The following is a 14,743-nucleotide window of genomic DNA, read 5'->3' on the forward strand; positions in this document are numbered from 1 at the left end:
TTGTGTCGAATGACTACAATTTCCAAAGCTAGTGCGGCAAAATGGCGTTTTTCTTGTATGATCGAGCAAGTCTGAATAGCAGCAGGATAAGCAACTCGATCTCTGTGTCGTCGTTAGTATAAGTTCGTGCCGCAGCAAAAAGGAAGCAGCACTCACGATCTCGGAACATAAACAGTAGACCTTGAACTAGGATACCTTTGGAAATTTGAGGGCCAATGCCCTTGAAGAGACCCTTAAGCCCCTCGTGCTTCGCAAGATACATCAAAGCCTCAACAAATGAGCCGTATCGCTTTTCGCCAGGTTTAGGAGTCGACTGGAGCATTACTTTGGAAATGATCAAAGGTTGTGTTGAGACAGTCGCCATGGACTTGGATAGTGCGCCCAGTACTATGTCTTGTCAGAGCCGTTTCAGATGATGCAAACAGTGCTGCCGACTTACAAAATGAATTGAACGCAGTAAGTGCTGGCTTGTCAGGGTAGATGAGCTCCCGAAAGCGCTGGTACATGCCGTAAGTGATTGACGGATTCACGACAAGAACCAGGGAAGCCTTCAGGCCTCGCCATAGACCAGAAGGACCGTCATGTGTTACCACTTCCTTTCCGGTAGACCAAAATCCCAAGGCGGAGTCGCTTGTCTGCTGTCGGGTGGTGATAACAGAGACAGGAATAGTGAACACCTGCGCAATTGCGCCAGCCACCGCGCCGATCGCGAGCTCCATTGCTGTCGAGATAACTTTGAATCGTTTTTGGTAAGATGACCGTATAAGTCCGTACCAGCTGGTATATCATGTAAGCACTCGACGTACTCCGAGCAATGAGTGAGTATGGCAAGGCTTACTAGAAATAGGCAAAGTTGGTTGATGCAACACCGAGGAGCGCACCAGGCATGCCAGTGTACAGTGCCTCGATTCCGCCTTTCTTGTAGATCTTTCGTAAAGCGTCGAAAGCGTTGGCATAGTGTTCATTGTCGAAAGGTTCGAGTCTGAAAGTTGGAAGTCAGCAACTTCAGTGCGAGCATGGACGGGGTAGCGTACTCGGCCTTCTCGACGTCCCTCTCAAGCTCACCGGTCTTGGAAGCGGGAACATGCTTCTGGACTTGAAGTTTGGTTTTCACTCTGGTTCAGACCGTGGATTAGATAAAGTCGAGGCAGGGTCGCAGACAGGTCCGGCGAGGCGATCGCCGTGCACTCACATGTCGATAGGATAGACGATGATGTTGGCGAGAACCGCGCCAGTCGCGCCGGAGAGCGCGTAGCCCCATGGTGGCAATGGAGGCTCTTTGGACAAGGCAGGCATGCTTGTCCAGGCCGGTTCCGAGAAAGCGCAAGCGGACGAGATGAGCACGACAATCGCGAGGAACCGTCAGCCGGCTAGCACGGGAGGAACGGCGGGGACTCGCGAGCCGCAGGTGACACGCGTGTACGTCTGAGCGACGACGGCGGCAGGAACGAGGCGGTCCTTGAAGCGGCGGCGGAGGCGACTGGCGGAGGCTGACGCGAAACAGTGCTCACGATACAGTGGTTTTGCAAGTAGGGCGGCTGGCCAGAATGTCTATAAGGCGACAAACAGGCTGCCCCGCCTGTGCGCAGTGCCCGGCGACTGACTCGGCCCGACGCCCCGCGATGATGTAATGGGTGCTGGGAGTTCCGCACGTGAACGCGCGAGTGCTCTGCGCTCACACGCGTCTTCTGCGATGGACTCCTCTCAGCTGGAACTGCAGGCCAGGGTATGTGTCTATTCCGTGTTCAGCTGCTGCAGTACATGCTGATGACCTTTCACAGAACGCGCTAATCCGTGCTCGCACCCTTCTCGACCAGGGCGACCGCGAGTCAGCGAGAGACGCGGCCGTCCTGGCGAGTACGCTCGCTCTCAAGATCTGCGAGCGGAAAGCACCAAAGCAGGCGAAGAAGGCTGCGGCGCAGCTGTTTGAGGAGGCTGCGTCTCTTGCTGAGCAGATTAAGAAGTCCAAGACTCAGAGCACTCCATTACGCCCCACATCGCTTGTTACTCCTACTTCGCCTATGCCAATTGAGAGCAAGCTCAAGTTCGGCTTAGACTTGTCGTCCTTGTCACCAAGCGAGCGAAAGATTCTGCTACAGAGCTCTCGCGTGAATAATTCCGTATTTATACCTTGGAGCGTAACACCAAGTCAGTTTCCCAGTGCAGACTCAAAATTCAGGTACGATGTAACACAAAATGTCTTACATTGCACTTTCTAACTCACTCCGCGCAGTGATTCCGACGGATTTTTGTCACTTTCTCCTGGTCAGCAGGGGCTTTTTGATTCATGGAAACGACCTGAGGAGATCTGGGGCTCCCAAGTCACATTATTTGGGACTGGCTCGGCCGACATTAGCCAGGTGAGATTTACGGATATTACGCACCTTTTCAACATTTGCTTATCGGTAATTTAGGATATTTTGTCGGATTGTTCTGTTATTGCGTCATTATGTGTGATCGCCGATTTAGAACAGCGAAGTGGTCATTCTGTGAGTGCAGAGTCGTGGGCTATCTCGCACTGCAGATGGGCTAACGGCGAATTCAGCTGATAGCACAAATTCTGCAGTGTCGAAGTACTTCTCGGACGGGAGAATACAATCTGAAATTGTTCTTCAACGGCACGTATCGCAGGGTGCGTGCTACAATTCCGTGACTTCTCGAATCCCAGCTCACACTTCTTGATAGGTCACCATTGATGATTATGTCCCGACTTCCAAAGCGTCGCGATATATCCACGTCGTTTCGCGTTCGAACCCTGGCTTACTCTGGCCAATTCTAATCGAAAAAGCGTATCTCAAAGTAATGGGCGGTTATGACTTTCCCGGATCCAATGCTGCTAGCGATCTATTTGCATTGACTGCATGGATTCCTGAACACATTTTATTGCACGACGAAAATGTGAAATTTTCTTCACTCTGGGAACGCATTCATATGGCGTGGGGCTTCGGCGACGTACTGATCAGCGCGGGCACTGGTAAACTCGTTGCGGAAGAGGAGAATCTGTACGGACTAGTAAGCGAACACGACTACGCAGTGTTGGATGTTCGAGAACTTGCAGACAAGACTCGCGCCGTGCTAGTGAAAAATCCCTGGCACATCTACAATGAGACGGTTCTTGATGCTCTGTCGTGTTCGATTCCTGCCCCGGCCGGCTGCTTTTGGATGGCGTTTTCAAGATTTTGCGTGCGATTTAACAGTCTCTATTTGAACTGGAATCCCAATTTGTTCAAATACCAGGAGCAGGCTCATTTTCGTTGGGATCTGGCCAGTGGTCTCTCGGAGCGATCAATATGTAAGCTGCTTCCTGCAGCTATCTTGATTTCGACTGACAATGTGCATCTCTAGACACGAGCCCTCAATACGCCGTCGAGAATTTGGACTCCTCGGAAGCTAAGATTTGGATCTTGCTTACCAGACATTTCAAAATGAAGCACGACCAGAAATTTTACATAGCGCTGCATGTATATAACGAACCTGGCGTGCGAGTTTGGACCCGAAAATCTACGACCGCAAAGGTATGTCGCACCTGTGAGATAAGCATATTGCTCAGTCTAAACGGTTGCGCAGTCTATGTTTGTGGACTCCCATCAAGCTATCATCCGCTTCGAATTACCGGCCAGGACGGCGTACACTGTAGTCGTGGCTGCGCAAGGAGGAGCAGTCGAATTGCATTCGTTCTCCATGTTTGCATACTCGGTTTCCCGCATTCGGTTTGCGTCTGCAGTGGAAGCGTATCCTCTTAAAGTCGATGTTAGCGGAGAATGGACGGAGCTTTCATGCGGTGGAAACACTGCGTCTCCGTCTTATCTCGCCAACCCTCAATACAAACTTTCGGTGTTGGAAGATTGTGACTTGCAGATCTATGCAGAGACGGCAGTTGATTCTCCTATATTTGTGCAGCTTCTCTGGGGCAACGGGATGCGCATCTCGACGTAAGTACTCTAGTCTACTGTCGGCTTGTAGCTGCTGCTATTAATCGTGAAGCGCATTTATCTAACTTGGCGTGCAGGGTACAATCTAGGGATGTACTATTGGACAGTGGAGAGTACACCGTGGGATGTGCCGTTACGAAGAGGAAGGCAGTGCAAAGGGGCGACTACACGATTGTGGTATCCTTGTACCAGCCAGGCGTTATGGGCAGTTTTGATATACATCTGGCGTCTACGCTAAGTTGCACGCTTGTCCGACTTCCGGATCTGAGCTTAAATGCTAACCGATGTTGACATTCCAATAAACTATCCAGATCAATATTACAGTACATGATATATATACAAAGCACACACAAGACCAAGCATTTGATGGTTCGTCTTACTCGCCCTTCTTGCCGTACCCTCCCCGCGCGGGGTCAAACTCGTTCCGAAACTCGTCCTGCACCTGCCCGCCAGACCGGCCGCGGCCGTATTGCCGTCCTTCCGTGAAACCGGCGTCGATGTCGATCTGGATCATGCGCTCGTCGAGCTTTGTCCGATTCAAGAATTTCAGGCAGTCGAGCGCAGTATCATGGTCATAGTATTCAACAAAGCAGAATCCGCAGGGTGTCTTGTGGAAGCGATCGAGGCCCATGATCACTCGCCTGACTTCGCCGCATCTGCTACTGTTAGTTTCTACCCCGGAGCCTGAAGAGGATTCCCTACTTCGAAAATAACTCCATGATTTGCTCTTCGGTTGTGTAGAATGAGCTACATTGTGTGTCGAGTTAGCCAATATCTCGACAAGACAATTCTGTCGAGCAATATACTCACAGATTACCCACGTACAGCGTCGACGAATGATGTATCTTTTGAAACGTATCCGGATCCCTCTAAATGTTTACCCAATCGTTAAAACCCACATATTCCTTCGCTCCACTGGCATCATTAACAGAGCGCCCACTGTACCGTCTTTTTCTCGACATATGCGCTCGGCGTGTCCAGTCTCGGCGCGGAGTGGTACTGGAACTTGGCGCGGAATGCTTGCCAGTCGACGTATTCCGGCTGTAACCTTTCGCGAACCTTCTCGTCTTTGTGTGGCTCCTCCATGTTGAGTGCAACTGGGACTATTGTGCCGTTGCTCTTAGTGGTCGGGGAAACTATGAAGAAGCCCGCGTAGAGTTGCTGGCGATGACCGTGAAGACTCTCAGATTGTCGTAGCTTTCGCGACTCCAACAACTTCCTAGCCCCCCTGAAAATCAGCTGCAAACAGCAACCGTGATCGACCACGGTCGTGGCCAACTTCTCGATCCCCCGGAGCTGATCTACCGCGAGATCTGCCGGCGGACGCGGGAAAATCTGAGCGGCCCCGATACTGCAGACGTGATCTAGGACTCGACAGAATCAAGATAACACCAGGCTCGGCGTGCAACAAACCATCACCGTTCGTGGAGCAAGATGCCTGTCACAGCGTATGGACACCACCAAGCCTCCCCATTCTGCTTCAAACTTGTACTCTCCAAGCAAAGATGTCACTGACAAGGCATATTTTAAGCCTATACCTCGTGCAAGACCCGTCGATAAACGCGACTACAATCACCTCCGTCAGTGAACGCATCACCCGCCTCTTCCCCCGCAGCGTCGGCAAATGGGGGTTCGAATACAAGCTCTACCGCGAAAATCCGATGCTCACAACACATCACTCTATCCATTCTCTCCCCAGTCAGCCCGGCTCCCAACAACAGCAGCAGCAACAACACATGCCTTCTACACCTGCGCGATTTCTTGCACAGTTATACATCACGAAACATAGAGATGATTTGTTTTGCTTGATCGACGAGCCCCATGGCGGGTATACATCGAGCGGAGCTGCGGTGGCGAACAAGGCGGTCATGGCGGTGTTTGATAAGGGGATGGACTCTATTGTTGCGACAAAGTTGCAGAGTCTGTGGACGTTGCGGCAGACGATGCGCGGGGAGGGTTTTGCGTATTCAATAGGCGATGAATTCGTCGTCCGCGTCGCGAGCGTTACAATGTCCGGTTCATTCAGATTCATCGTGATCGAGGTAACAAAGCCCCTTTAGACACCCATCTGGGGAGAGACTAACCTTAGAAGGTTGAATATCTCAAAAGCGTCGATCTCGCGTCTTCGAAACAGCCCATCGCTGACCTAATTGCCAAATGCGACCTGCCTCGGGGCAAGTTTGTCTACGGTGAGAAAATCGAGATATATAAACCACAAGGTGCAAACGTAGCACGCGCATTCACAAAGATCGACAATGCGCTGCAATACGTCGAGCTACTACGATCCGGGCCAAATGGCTGAAATTTTTGATGATGCACGAAACTTTAAAAACCCATTTAACTGTACAGTAACATCCTTCAAATATGAACCAAAATGAATAAGAGAACCCCCTTTCTATCCTGCCTCACCGCCCGAAATTGCCCTTTCTGTTCACGACTTGGAATGCAAGAAGAGCCGATTATGATATGATGGCAACTAGCACGAAGCTAGATATAGAACCACCCGCGAGCCCCACGTTCAATGCAAGCCCCATGAAGCCACCGGTAGCTTCCCGCTCGTCCTGCTCGACGAAGAATTCGGCGCCCATCATAGTACAGCTTGCGACGTATCCGTTCGAGATTCCAAATAATAGCTGCAACATCATGTACACGAAATCGCTGTTGATTACAGAACCGTTGCCATGAATATTGCAACCTAGGAAGAGTGGGATGAACAGTGCTCGCGCCAGAGCAATGACGGCGAGTTTCGGAGGTGACCGGATGAGGTACTTTGGAGATCCGCAGATGAGACGGCCAAACAGGTCGCCGAGATTCCAAATCAAGAACGCAAGCGGGATGAACACGTTTGGTCGCAACCACGACGCCGCAGAGGATACGCCTTCGACATAGTTCACCGACAACGTATTACCCGCAAACACGGGGAACAGCATTGTAACTAAAAACGTGAACGCGACGGCGAACGCAGAGTAGTACAGCTTTCGCAGAAGTAGCAGCAACGGCACGTGTTTCCGCGCGTGGTGCTGTGGAATCGGATCGAAATTGGCTTCAAAATCGTTGGCGGTATCGACAGGGAAGACCGCGTGGCCCAAGATCGCGCGATGGCGGCGGTAAAAGCTCATGTATAAAAGGAACGCGACAACGATGACCCCAGTCGCGGTTAAGAAATATATGAACGAACTCAACGATGAGGTGGCTTGGCCGCCCGAGTCAGATATGGTCGACTCAACGGATACTACTGTCAGAATCTGCGCGATGGAAGGTAGCACGCCCGCGATGGCCTGGCCGACCATGATCGCCTGCGTGTACAACGGCGTGAACAAATTAGCAATTGCAAATGCGCCATTTTGAGACAGCGAAGTTGCAAGTGCGGAGAAGAACACAGATATCATGAGATAGACAAAGTAGGGCGTCAGCGCGAACGAGGTTCCCGCCAGCGATGCAACCGCCAGCAGCGTGAAGTCAGTGATGTTGATAATCTGCGCGCACCATATGCGGAAAGTATATCGCGCGCTCTTCTGCCGATGCGAGAGAATAAACATGAATGCTGTTGAGGTGATAGTGCTCGTCGTCATGACGAAGCTCAGAAAGTTGTCCCGCAGGTACGGTCGTTCCTCGAACCGGTCCTGGAAATATGCCGCCGCGCTCAAAAAACAATTCCACGGCCACAACATCGCCATGCCAAGAGCAAGGAAAGCAGCATAGTCCACCATCGCGAACGGAGGCGCTGCTGACTCTGCCGCGGTCGAGGATACCGTGTTGGGCTTGAATGGTTCGCGCTCCATCTGTGCGATCGCAGGCGCATCCTTGGCCGGACTTTCCAACGGCGACGGAGCATCGTTATTAAGTAGATGCCTGCTCGCGGGATCTGAAGCAGACGCCATGATGAACAGAGCGACGCTGCTACTGGCGATGCGGACCAGCGTGTGAGTGGGTATTTCGGATGGCGCGAAGGTCGTGTGCGGCCTTTCAGGATTCTGAACCTAATTCAACTGGTACCAACCAAACTCTCTTGGGCGTAAGATTTGGGACTGGATCGCGCAGCGAGCCCAGATCTACCCTGGCGATTTGTGTTATTGGGAATCTAACGTGAAGTTTCACATTTCTGTAGTGCTTAATGGTCTCAGAACTCATGTGATGTTTTTACAAGGGGCACCCGAGCATGGCACGTCCTGGTGATATAATTTCATCGTGGAAGCGTGTACTCCGACCAGTTGATTCGACATATGATACAGCAAACGTGACAAATACAGTACATAATTCGTATACAGCAAGATTAATCCCACATACCTTAACAACTTGAAGCGCGTACACAAGCACGTGATACTACAGGAAAATTACAATGGTCATAGTACAGGAACTATGATCTTGCGGGACGTGATGCACTCAAGAAACTGTGCTTTCAAAACTGTTGTGCGAGCCAGCAAAGCGGGAAGGGCCTCGGCGCTAAAGTCCAGCTTCACGCGTTGCTGTGTCGGCGTGAGAGGATAGATACTGGGTTGTTGCTCTCGGACACCAGACACGGTGAGATCATCGTTGTCAAAGTCCCATGCCGCGTCGTCATCACTATCGTTGCCGCTGTGAGACACAACTCGCATGGTGAGCGGTTCTAGTGAGTCTTCCGGGCGTGTGACGTCGAGATCTCTGTCTCCGCTCTCTGCGAGCTCGATGATGGCCTGCGCTTCGTCGAGGATACCGCTTGGCAGGCTGTGTTCGGTGTTCTGGCCAAGGCAGAGAAGTTGCAAATACTGCTTGAGTTCGGCAGCATCTGCTGCGAAGCTCCGGATGTTGCGTAAGTGTGTGCGAATAGCCTCCTGGGACATAGCAATGCCGCTAGGAATCGCCAGGGAAGTGTCTGAGGTGTCTGCTGGGGGCGCTAGGGAGAAGTCGTCGTCCCATGATTCAGGCACTAAATCGAATGAGCCGTCAAGAACATGCTCTCATACTTAAAGAAAAGATCAAGAGCTATACCTAGAGGTCTCTTTGGGGGTGACGCGCGTTGCTGGGTCGCAGGGGGGCTCCCAGGTGCGACAGGGGACTCGACACGCTGTCCTGCAGCGCTCATGGCTTGAACAGATTCATGCACGTAGTGCACACAAACAGAGGGTGAGAGCTACCGTGCAGGTGCGCTGGCAGGAGATAGATGGTACGATGATGCAGATGGTGTTGACATCGATCCATGACCAGATGAGGACTGCGCCTCACACCGCGCAGCGGGTTTAAGGTTTGAACGCCAGTCAGGGGCCGTCTTTGGTGTATTCGAGATCGCGGCGCCGGAGAAATTCGAGCGCGCTGTAAAATCCACGAGTATCCATCATTCACAAATGGCACCGTCCTTGGCAGATTCAGTGCGGCGCGCTGCTCCGGCGGTTGATTCAGTAGTGTCGGAGTACTGCGCCGGGTATGTCGCGCACATGGAAAAAATGATTGCGACGACGGAGGACGTGCAGGCTGAAGTCTTTTTCGTGCGGGACCTGCTTCTGAACGCAGGTGCTAGCGCAAAGTCCGTGACGACGATGTGCGAGACGTTACTGAAGACGCTTGTCGCGCTGCAGGAAGAAACCGCGAAAGAACGAGGCAAGAACGGCGGTGACGCGGCAGCGGGTCGACGGCTTGAACAAGCCATGGTTATCGGCGCACAGCGAGATGCTGTGTCGTCGGTGGGCTTGTTTGGAACTACAGTTGACCTTGACGCTGTCAGTGGACGCAAAGTAGACTCGCGTGTGGACAAGAAGAAGTTGGAGAAGGCGGAGCGCAAGATTCAGGCGAAGCTGGAAAAGCGCACGATGAAGACAGTGCAGTACGAAGCTTCGAAGCTGCTGATTGCGCCGTTGGAGGAAGACTACGACAAGTTCTTCATGGAGGTGAACCCGCTGATGTTGAACGGCTCCGCGATGGGCAAGAGCAAGGATATCAAGATTGACGGGTTTGACCTGCATGTCGGCGCTGGCAAGCGGATATTGACGGACACGTCACTGACTCTGGCGTACGGACACCGCTACGGTCTCATAGGACAGAACGGTATCGGAAAATCGACACTACTGAGAGCGCTGTCGCGACGAGAGCTGGCAGTGCCGAAACACATCACGATTCTGCACGTAGAGCAGGAAGTCATGGGTGACGACACGCCGGCGCTGAAGTCGGTGTTGGACGCGGACGTCTGGCGCAAGCATTTACTTGCGGAGCAAGAAAAGCTGACGAAGCAGCTTGTCGACCTCGACAAGCGTGCGAATGCGCTGGACGCCGAGGCCAACGGGGACGAAGACGATACGGCGCGGCGTGCGCTGGACTCAGAGCGCAGCGAGCTAGACGCGACGCTGTCGGAGGTGCAAAGCAAGCTGGGTGAGATGGAAAGCGACAAGGCGGAGTCGCGGGCGGCGAGTATTCTCGCCGGTCTAGGATTCTCGAGTCCGATGCAGCAGAACCCAACGAACTCGTTCTCTGGCGGCTGGCGAATGCGACTTGCCCTTGCGCGCGCACTGTTCTGTAAGCCGGACTTGCTACTGCTTGACGAGCCGTCGAACATGTTGGATGTGCCGTCAGTGGCGTATCTTGCACAGTATCTGCAAGGCTACAGCGGGACGGTGCTAGTTGTTTCTCACGATCGCGCGTTCTTGAACGAGGTGGCGACGGACATCATCCACCAGCACTCTGAGCGGCTGGACTACTACAGGAACTCGAATTTTGATCTGTTTTATGCTACGCGGGAGGAGCGGCGGAAGAACCAGCGACGCGAGTACGAGAACCAGATGGCGTACCGCAAACACCTGCAGACATTCATTGACAAGTTCCGGTACAACGCTGCCAAGTCACAGGAGGCACAGAGCCGGATCAAGAAGCTCGAGAAGCTGCCGATACTGGAGGCGCCGGAGGAGGAGGCGACGCTGTCGTTCCGCTTCCCGGACGTGGAAAAGCTGTCACCGCCGATCGTGCAGCTGGAGAACGTGACGTTCGGGTACCCAGGCACGCGGACGATTCTGAGCAAGGTCGACATGAACGTGCAGCTGGACTCGCGGATTGCGCTGGTGGGCGCGAACGGCAGTGGTAAGACGACGCTGTTGAAGCTGCTCACCGGCGATCTGGAGCCGTCAGGCGGGCGCATGTCGCGCAATGCGCGGCTGCGCATCGGGTACTTTGCGCAGCACCACGTCGACGCGCTCGACCTGACGCTGAGCGCGGTTACGTGGATGGCGCGCAAGTGGCCGGGACGGAGCGAGGAGGAGTACCGACGACATTTAGGCGCGTTTGGCATCACAGGCACGCTGGGCCTACAGCGGATGGAGCTATTGTCAGGGTGAGTGAGTATGTGGGGTAAGAGTTGTGCATAGAGTACTGACGCAAGGACTGCAGAGGACAGAAGTCGCGTGTGGCCTTCGCGTGCCTGGGCCTGACAAACCCGCACATCTTGGTGCTGGACGAGCCGAGCAACCACCTCGACACGCAGGGCATCGACGCACTGGCGGAGGCAGTGGAGAAGTTCGAAGGCGGAGTGCTGATGGTGTCGCACGACGTCGCGCTGATTGCGCGCACGTGCACACAGATCTGGGCGTGCGCGGATGGGCACGTGGAACAGTTTGACGGGACCATTGAGGACTACAAGCGCGCGGTGCTAGCGCGGGCGGACGCGGTGGGAGTGGTGCAGCCGCATTAGGGCGGTGCGCGTCGCGACCGTGATGCCAAGTAGGTGTGAAGTGGCGATATTCAAATAAAAACAGGAGACGCGACGCGACGCGGCGGAGAGCCCGCGGTTGGGGCGGTGGCGCAGGGTTTCCGAGGGCGCGAAGACGTTGGTGATGAGAGACGCGCAGTGCGCACGGCGCGAAGACGCCCGTTTGGGCAGTCTGAGGCTCGCGCGTGGCACGGGTGGCGCGGCTGCCTGAAGCGGCAGCGCCAGGCGCGCTGTGGTGGCTGGCTGGGGCTGCCCGATCGGGCTGCAGGGTGTGCACTGCCACGCGCGGCGGTGGCGGTGCAGCACGAGTGCGGCAGGTCAAGGCGGTCGGTCAGGGCGCGGGCCAGGACGCGGGCCAGGAGCGAGTAGCAGGAGGCAGCAAGCCTGGCGACCAGCAACGGCGGGCGGGCGGGGAGGGGGCGGAAGAGGAGAAGGACGGTGGTGATGAGCGCGAGGAGGCGTAGTAGCAGACCAAGCAGCCCACACGAGGGCAGGCGCGGGAGCGGCCGCGGTGGTGGTGGCGCCGGCCTCCGCAGCAGCAGCGCGTCGCCGGCGGTGCAGTGCAGCGCGGGCAGCAGAGCGCGTCGCAACGCGCAGGTGCAGGCGAGCGGCCGTGCGCTGGAGACCGGCGCTCCTGACCGGCCCTCGCGGCGCGGAGAGCGGGCCCGTCCGGTGAAGACGGCGGCGTGGTCCTTTGCGTGCTCCCCGCCCACAGCTGCTACTCCGTTAAAACTGTGCCCGCCCCGTACCCACCCGCCCTCCTCTCTCCCTCTCACCACCGCCCTTCACGCCGCCATGCTGCTCCGCCTCCCGGACGAGATCCTCTTCCAGGTCGGTGTGCAGCTCGACCTCCGCGATGTCGTCGCCGTCGCCTCCACCTGCTCCCAACTCCACGCTCTGCTCATGACGAACGATGTCTTCTGGAGCCTCAAGTTGCGCGCAGCCTTCGACACCACGGCCGTCGATCCCAACACCGTCTCCCCAGCACTCGCCGCCGCCGGCTCTAGCGCCAGCGCCGCCTCTGAGTCCTCCGCCACCGCCGTCCCCGCCGTTGACGTCCTTGCTCAACGTAAGCTTCTCGCGTCCGACCAGGAACACAACATGACCCTGCTGTACTCCACTCACGCTGGTGCCTGGGGTCGCTCCCCCGCTACAGCCCTCTCCTCCTCCTTCAACTATGCGACTGTTCCCGCCGCCCCCGTCCCCGCCGCTGCATCTACCACCACGTCCGATGATGGCTCCGCAAAGCCCGTCCCCGCTGCTACGTCCTCCTCAGCCGTCGCTCCGTCGGCAACTCGCTCCACACGCAGGCCGCGGCGTCCACGGACTATGCTCGAAGAGTACAAGCTGCGCTACCGTCTTTTTCTCCTGAACTCCCCCGAAGCCAGACGTCGCTACGCCTCCGTCGACTTCCGTCTCCAGGCGCGCGAGGACGTCGTCTCTTCCGCCATCCGCCTCCTGCGCGAGCACGAACGCAAGAACTACGGCATACTTGCCGCCTCTCAGCTCTTCTCCGTCACCATCTTTGACCAGCTCGTGCCTGGCACCTTCCCTATGCTCCAGGTCCCGCGACTGCCATCACCCTCGGCCTTCACTATGAAGCCTAACGCCTATATTCTGCAGCAGCGCATCGACATGCTCCGTGTTATCTTTGGCCAGCGTCTTTCCTGTGCATCACAGACCGCCGACGTCCGCGAGCTCCAGGCTATCGTCTACGACTCATCACACTTCCCACTCTTTACCACTGCGGCTTCTACTGCGGCCACCGCCGTCCACCGTGGCCTGCCACCAAAGCGCCTCTCCGACTCAGCCTGGGCCGACATCGACATCCTCTGTGACTCCAGCGTCGTGCCGCGCTTTGACACTCTTCTCGCTATCATCAACTTCTTTGTTTACCACTCGGAAGAGAACGCCACTGTGCGCGACGGCCTGCTGCCGTTCTTCAACACGCCGCCTGCCTCCGCAGACTTCAACTTCAAGGACAAAGACACGTTTGATTTCCCTCGCGACTGGACTGGTCTGTACTCGTATCTCGCGTTCTGGGACTTTGACTCTATCCGCCGTTTCGCCGGTCTCGCGGCTGCGGATGTTGCTTCTTCTGCCGGTGCGGATGCGATCGACATCTCTGACGCCGTTGCTGCCACCGACCCCGCCGTTGTTACCGACGGCGCCGCCGCCGCCGCCGCCGCCAGCGCGCTGCATCAGCAGCCGCTGACGACTCTGCCCGATGCTGCTGAGGGCGAGACTGTCACTGCAGATGCTTCCACGGACGATGCAACCGCCGCTGCAACTGCCGCTGCTGCGGACGACAAGCGAAGCACGTCATCCCGGAGCGACTCTAAACCCACCTCGTCGGAGTCTCTTGCTTCCGATAGCCCGCTTTCCCTGCGAGACCCCGGGCTCAACCGCGGATCCAACCATCTCTCACTCTTCACCGCCTCTACCCTCTATCCTGCTCCCTCCGTCCCGCAGCCGCCCACGGTCGCCAAGATCCAGGACCAGTTTGACGGTTTTCAGGAATTCCTTGCCGACCTCCCCGCCATCCATGGACCCATCTCTTTCGTTGGACGCGGCCGTGACCGCTATTCCTACATTACATACTCTACCCTCGCTCCGCTGGATGCCTGCTACGGCCTGCCTGGCTTTGCACGCTTTGGCATGCGCAAGGAGTACACCTACTCGGATTCGGACTCCGTCCCGGCTGATGAGGACGAAGTTGTCTGGGAATACAACGGAGTCTATATTCCAGGCGCCAAAATCCTGCTTGGTCGCTGGCGCGACGGCACCGATCCCTCCGTCACGAACGCGGTTGAGGGTCCGTTCATGTTCTTCGCTGATGAATTATAGCCTTGTGTTGCCAATCAAGTGCCTTTCGAATATCCCGCCATGTTTAGTGTATATGCTACCGTCACTGCTATGGAGTTTTGCTTGAATTTTTGTATGCTCTTTCTCTTCCTTCGTCCTTAGTGGCAGCTTAGTCTCATGACGTCGTGTACGCGTCCGGTCGCCCGCCACATTCGCATGAGGGCACACAGACACCACTGCGGCATAAATCTCTGGCGAAGAGTCCCCTCAGCAGCGGCGGCCACCACCACCACCACAGCAACATGTACAGTATATCCAGTGACCGGAGCGGGTCATTCAC

The 14,743-nt window shown here is 55.6% G+C and overlaps 8 protein-coding genes across 8 annotated transcripts; 4 read left to right on the plus strand and 4 right to left on the minus strand.

Moving 5' to 3' along the window:
* Positions 1 to 28: 28 nt before the first annotated feature.
* Positions 29 to 1,296, minus strand: V1518DRAFT_370116 (mitochondrial carrier domain-containing protein; the record flags this gene model as incomplete). The annotated part of the gene is made up of 6 exons (XM_066901308.1): positions 29 to 102; positions 157 to 387; positions 440 to 777; positions 839 to 982; positions 1,035 to 1,115; positions 1,193 to 1,296. The coding sequence occupies 6 exons, from the start codon at positions 1,294 to 1,296 to the stop codon at positions 29 to 31; spliced, it is 972 nt and encodes a 323-aa protein (XP_066762117.1).
* Positions 1,297 to 1,593: 297 nt separating this feature from the next.
* On the plus strand, positions 1,594 to 4,278 carry V1518DRAFT_409365 (uncharacterized protein). Its single transcript, XM_066902352.1, has 9 exons — positions 1,594 to 1,726; positions 1,782 to 2,179; positions 2,234 to 2,360; positions 2,415 to 2,489; positions 2,546 to 2,632; positions 2,686 to 3,292; positions 3,346 to 3,515; positions 3,568 to 3,932; positions 4,010 to 4,278. Exons 1-9 carry the CDS (start codon positions 1,631 to 1,633, stop codon positions 4,221 to 4,223), a joined length of 2,139 nt encoding a protein of 712 aa, XP_066762118.1. The 5' UTR covers positions 1,594 to 1,630; the 3' UTR covers positions 4,224 to 4,278.
* Positions 4,202 to 5,304, minus strand: V1518DRAFT_409370 (nuclear cap-binding protein subunit 2). The gene is made up of 4 exons (XM_066902353.1): positions 4,878 to 5,304; positions 4,743 to 4,801; positions 4,635 to 4,679; positions 4,202 to 4,588 (listed from the first exon to the last, which is right to left on the minus strand). The coding sequence occupies exons 1-4, from the start codon at positions 5,016 to 5,018 to the stop codon at positions 4,309 to 4,311; spliced, it is 525 nt and encodes a 174-aa protein (XP_066762119.1). The 5' UTR covers positions 5,019 to 5,304; the 3' UTR covers positions 4,202 to 4,308.
* On the plus strand, positions 5,151 to 6,335 carry V1518DRAFT_409377 (mediator complex, subunit Med20). Its single transcript, XM_066902354.1, has 3 exons — positions 5,151 to 5,380; positions 5,464 to 5,974; positions 6,025 to 6,335. Exons 1-3 carry the CDS (start codon positions 5,367 to 5,369, stop codon positions 6,232 to 6,234), a joined length of 735 nt encoding a protein of 244 aa, XP_066762120.1. The 5' UTR covers positions 5,151 to 5,366; the 3' UTR covers positions 6,235 to 6,335.
* Positions 6,152 to 7,952, minus strand: V1518DRAFT_409378 (nucleoside transporter-domain-containing protein). Its single transcript, XM_066902355.1, has one exon. It carries the CDS (start codon positions 7,811 to 7,813, stop codon positions 6,392 to 6,394), a length of 1,422 nt encoding a protein of 473 aa, XP_066762121.1. The 5' UTR covers positions 7,814 to 7,952; the 3' UTR covers positions 6,152 to 6,391.
* Positions 7,953 to 9,162, minus strand: V1518DRAFT_409380 (uncharacterized protein). The gene is made up of 2 exons (XM_066902356.1): positions 8,901 to 9,162; positions 7,953 to 8,838 (listed from the first exon to the last, which is right to left on the minus strand). Exons 1-2 carry the CDS (start codon positions 8,992 to 8,994, stop codon positions 8,276 to 8,278), a joined length of 657 nt encoding a protein of 218 aa, XP_066762122.1. The 5' UTR covers positions 8,995 to 9,162; the 3' UTR covers positions 7,953 to 8,275.
* A 47-nt stretch (positions 9,163 to 9,209) lies between these two features.
* On the plus strand, positions 9,210 to 11,707 carry V1518DRAFT_409381 (P-loop containing nucleoside triphosphate hydrolase protein). Its single transcript, XM_066902357.1, has 2 exons — positions 9,210 to 11,223; positions 11,280 to 11,707. Exons 1-2 carry the CDS (start codon positions 9,254 to 9,256, stop codon positions 11,578 to 11,580), a joined length of 2,271 nt encoding a protein of 756 aa, XP_066762123.1. The 5' UTR covers positions 9,210 to 9,253; the 3' UTR covers positions 11,581 to 11,707.
* A 630-nt stretch (positions 11,708 to 12,337) lies between these two features.
* Positions 12,338 to 14,445, plus strand: V1518DRAFT_389694 (uncharacterized protein; the record flags this gene model as incomplete). Its single annotated transcript, XM_066901740.1, has 4 exons — positions 12,338 to 12,573; positions 12,625 to 12,824; positions 12,909 to 13,731; positions 13,807 to 14,445. Exons 1-4 carry the CDS (start codon positions 12,394 to 12,396, stop codon positions 14,443 to 14,445), a joined length of 1,842 nt encoding a protein of 613 aa, XP_066762124.1. The 5' UTR covers positions 12,338 to 12,393.
* Positions 14,446 to 14,743: the final 298 nt, after the last annotated feature.

This window comes from Limtongia smithiae (assembly GCF_038497785.1).
Source record: "Limtongia smithiae strain NRRL Y-17922 unplaced genomic scaffold V1518scaffold_1, whole genome shotgun sequence".
NCBI classification, from domain to species: domain Eukaryota; kingdom Fungi; phylum Ascomycota; class Lipomycetes; order Lipomycetales; family Lipomycetaceae; genus Limtongia; species Limtongia smithiae.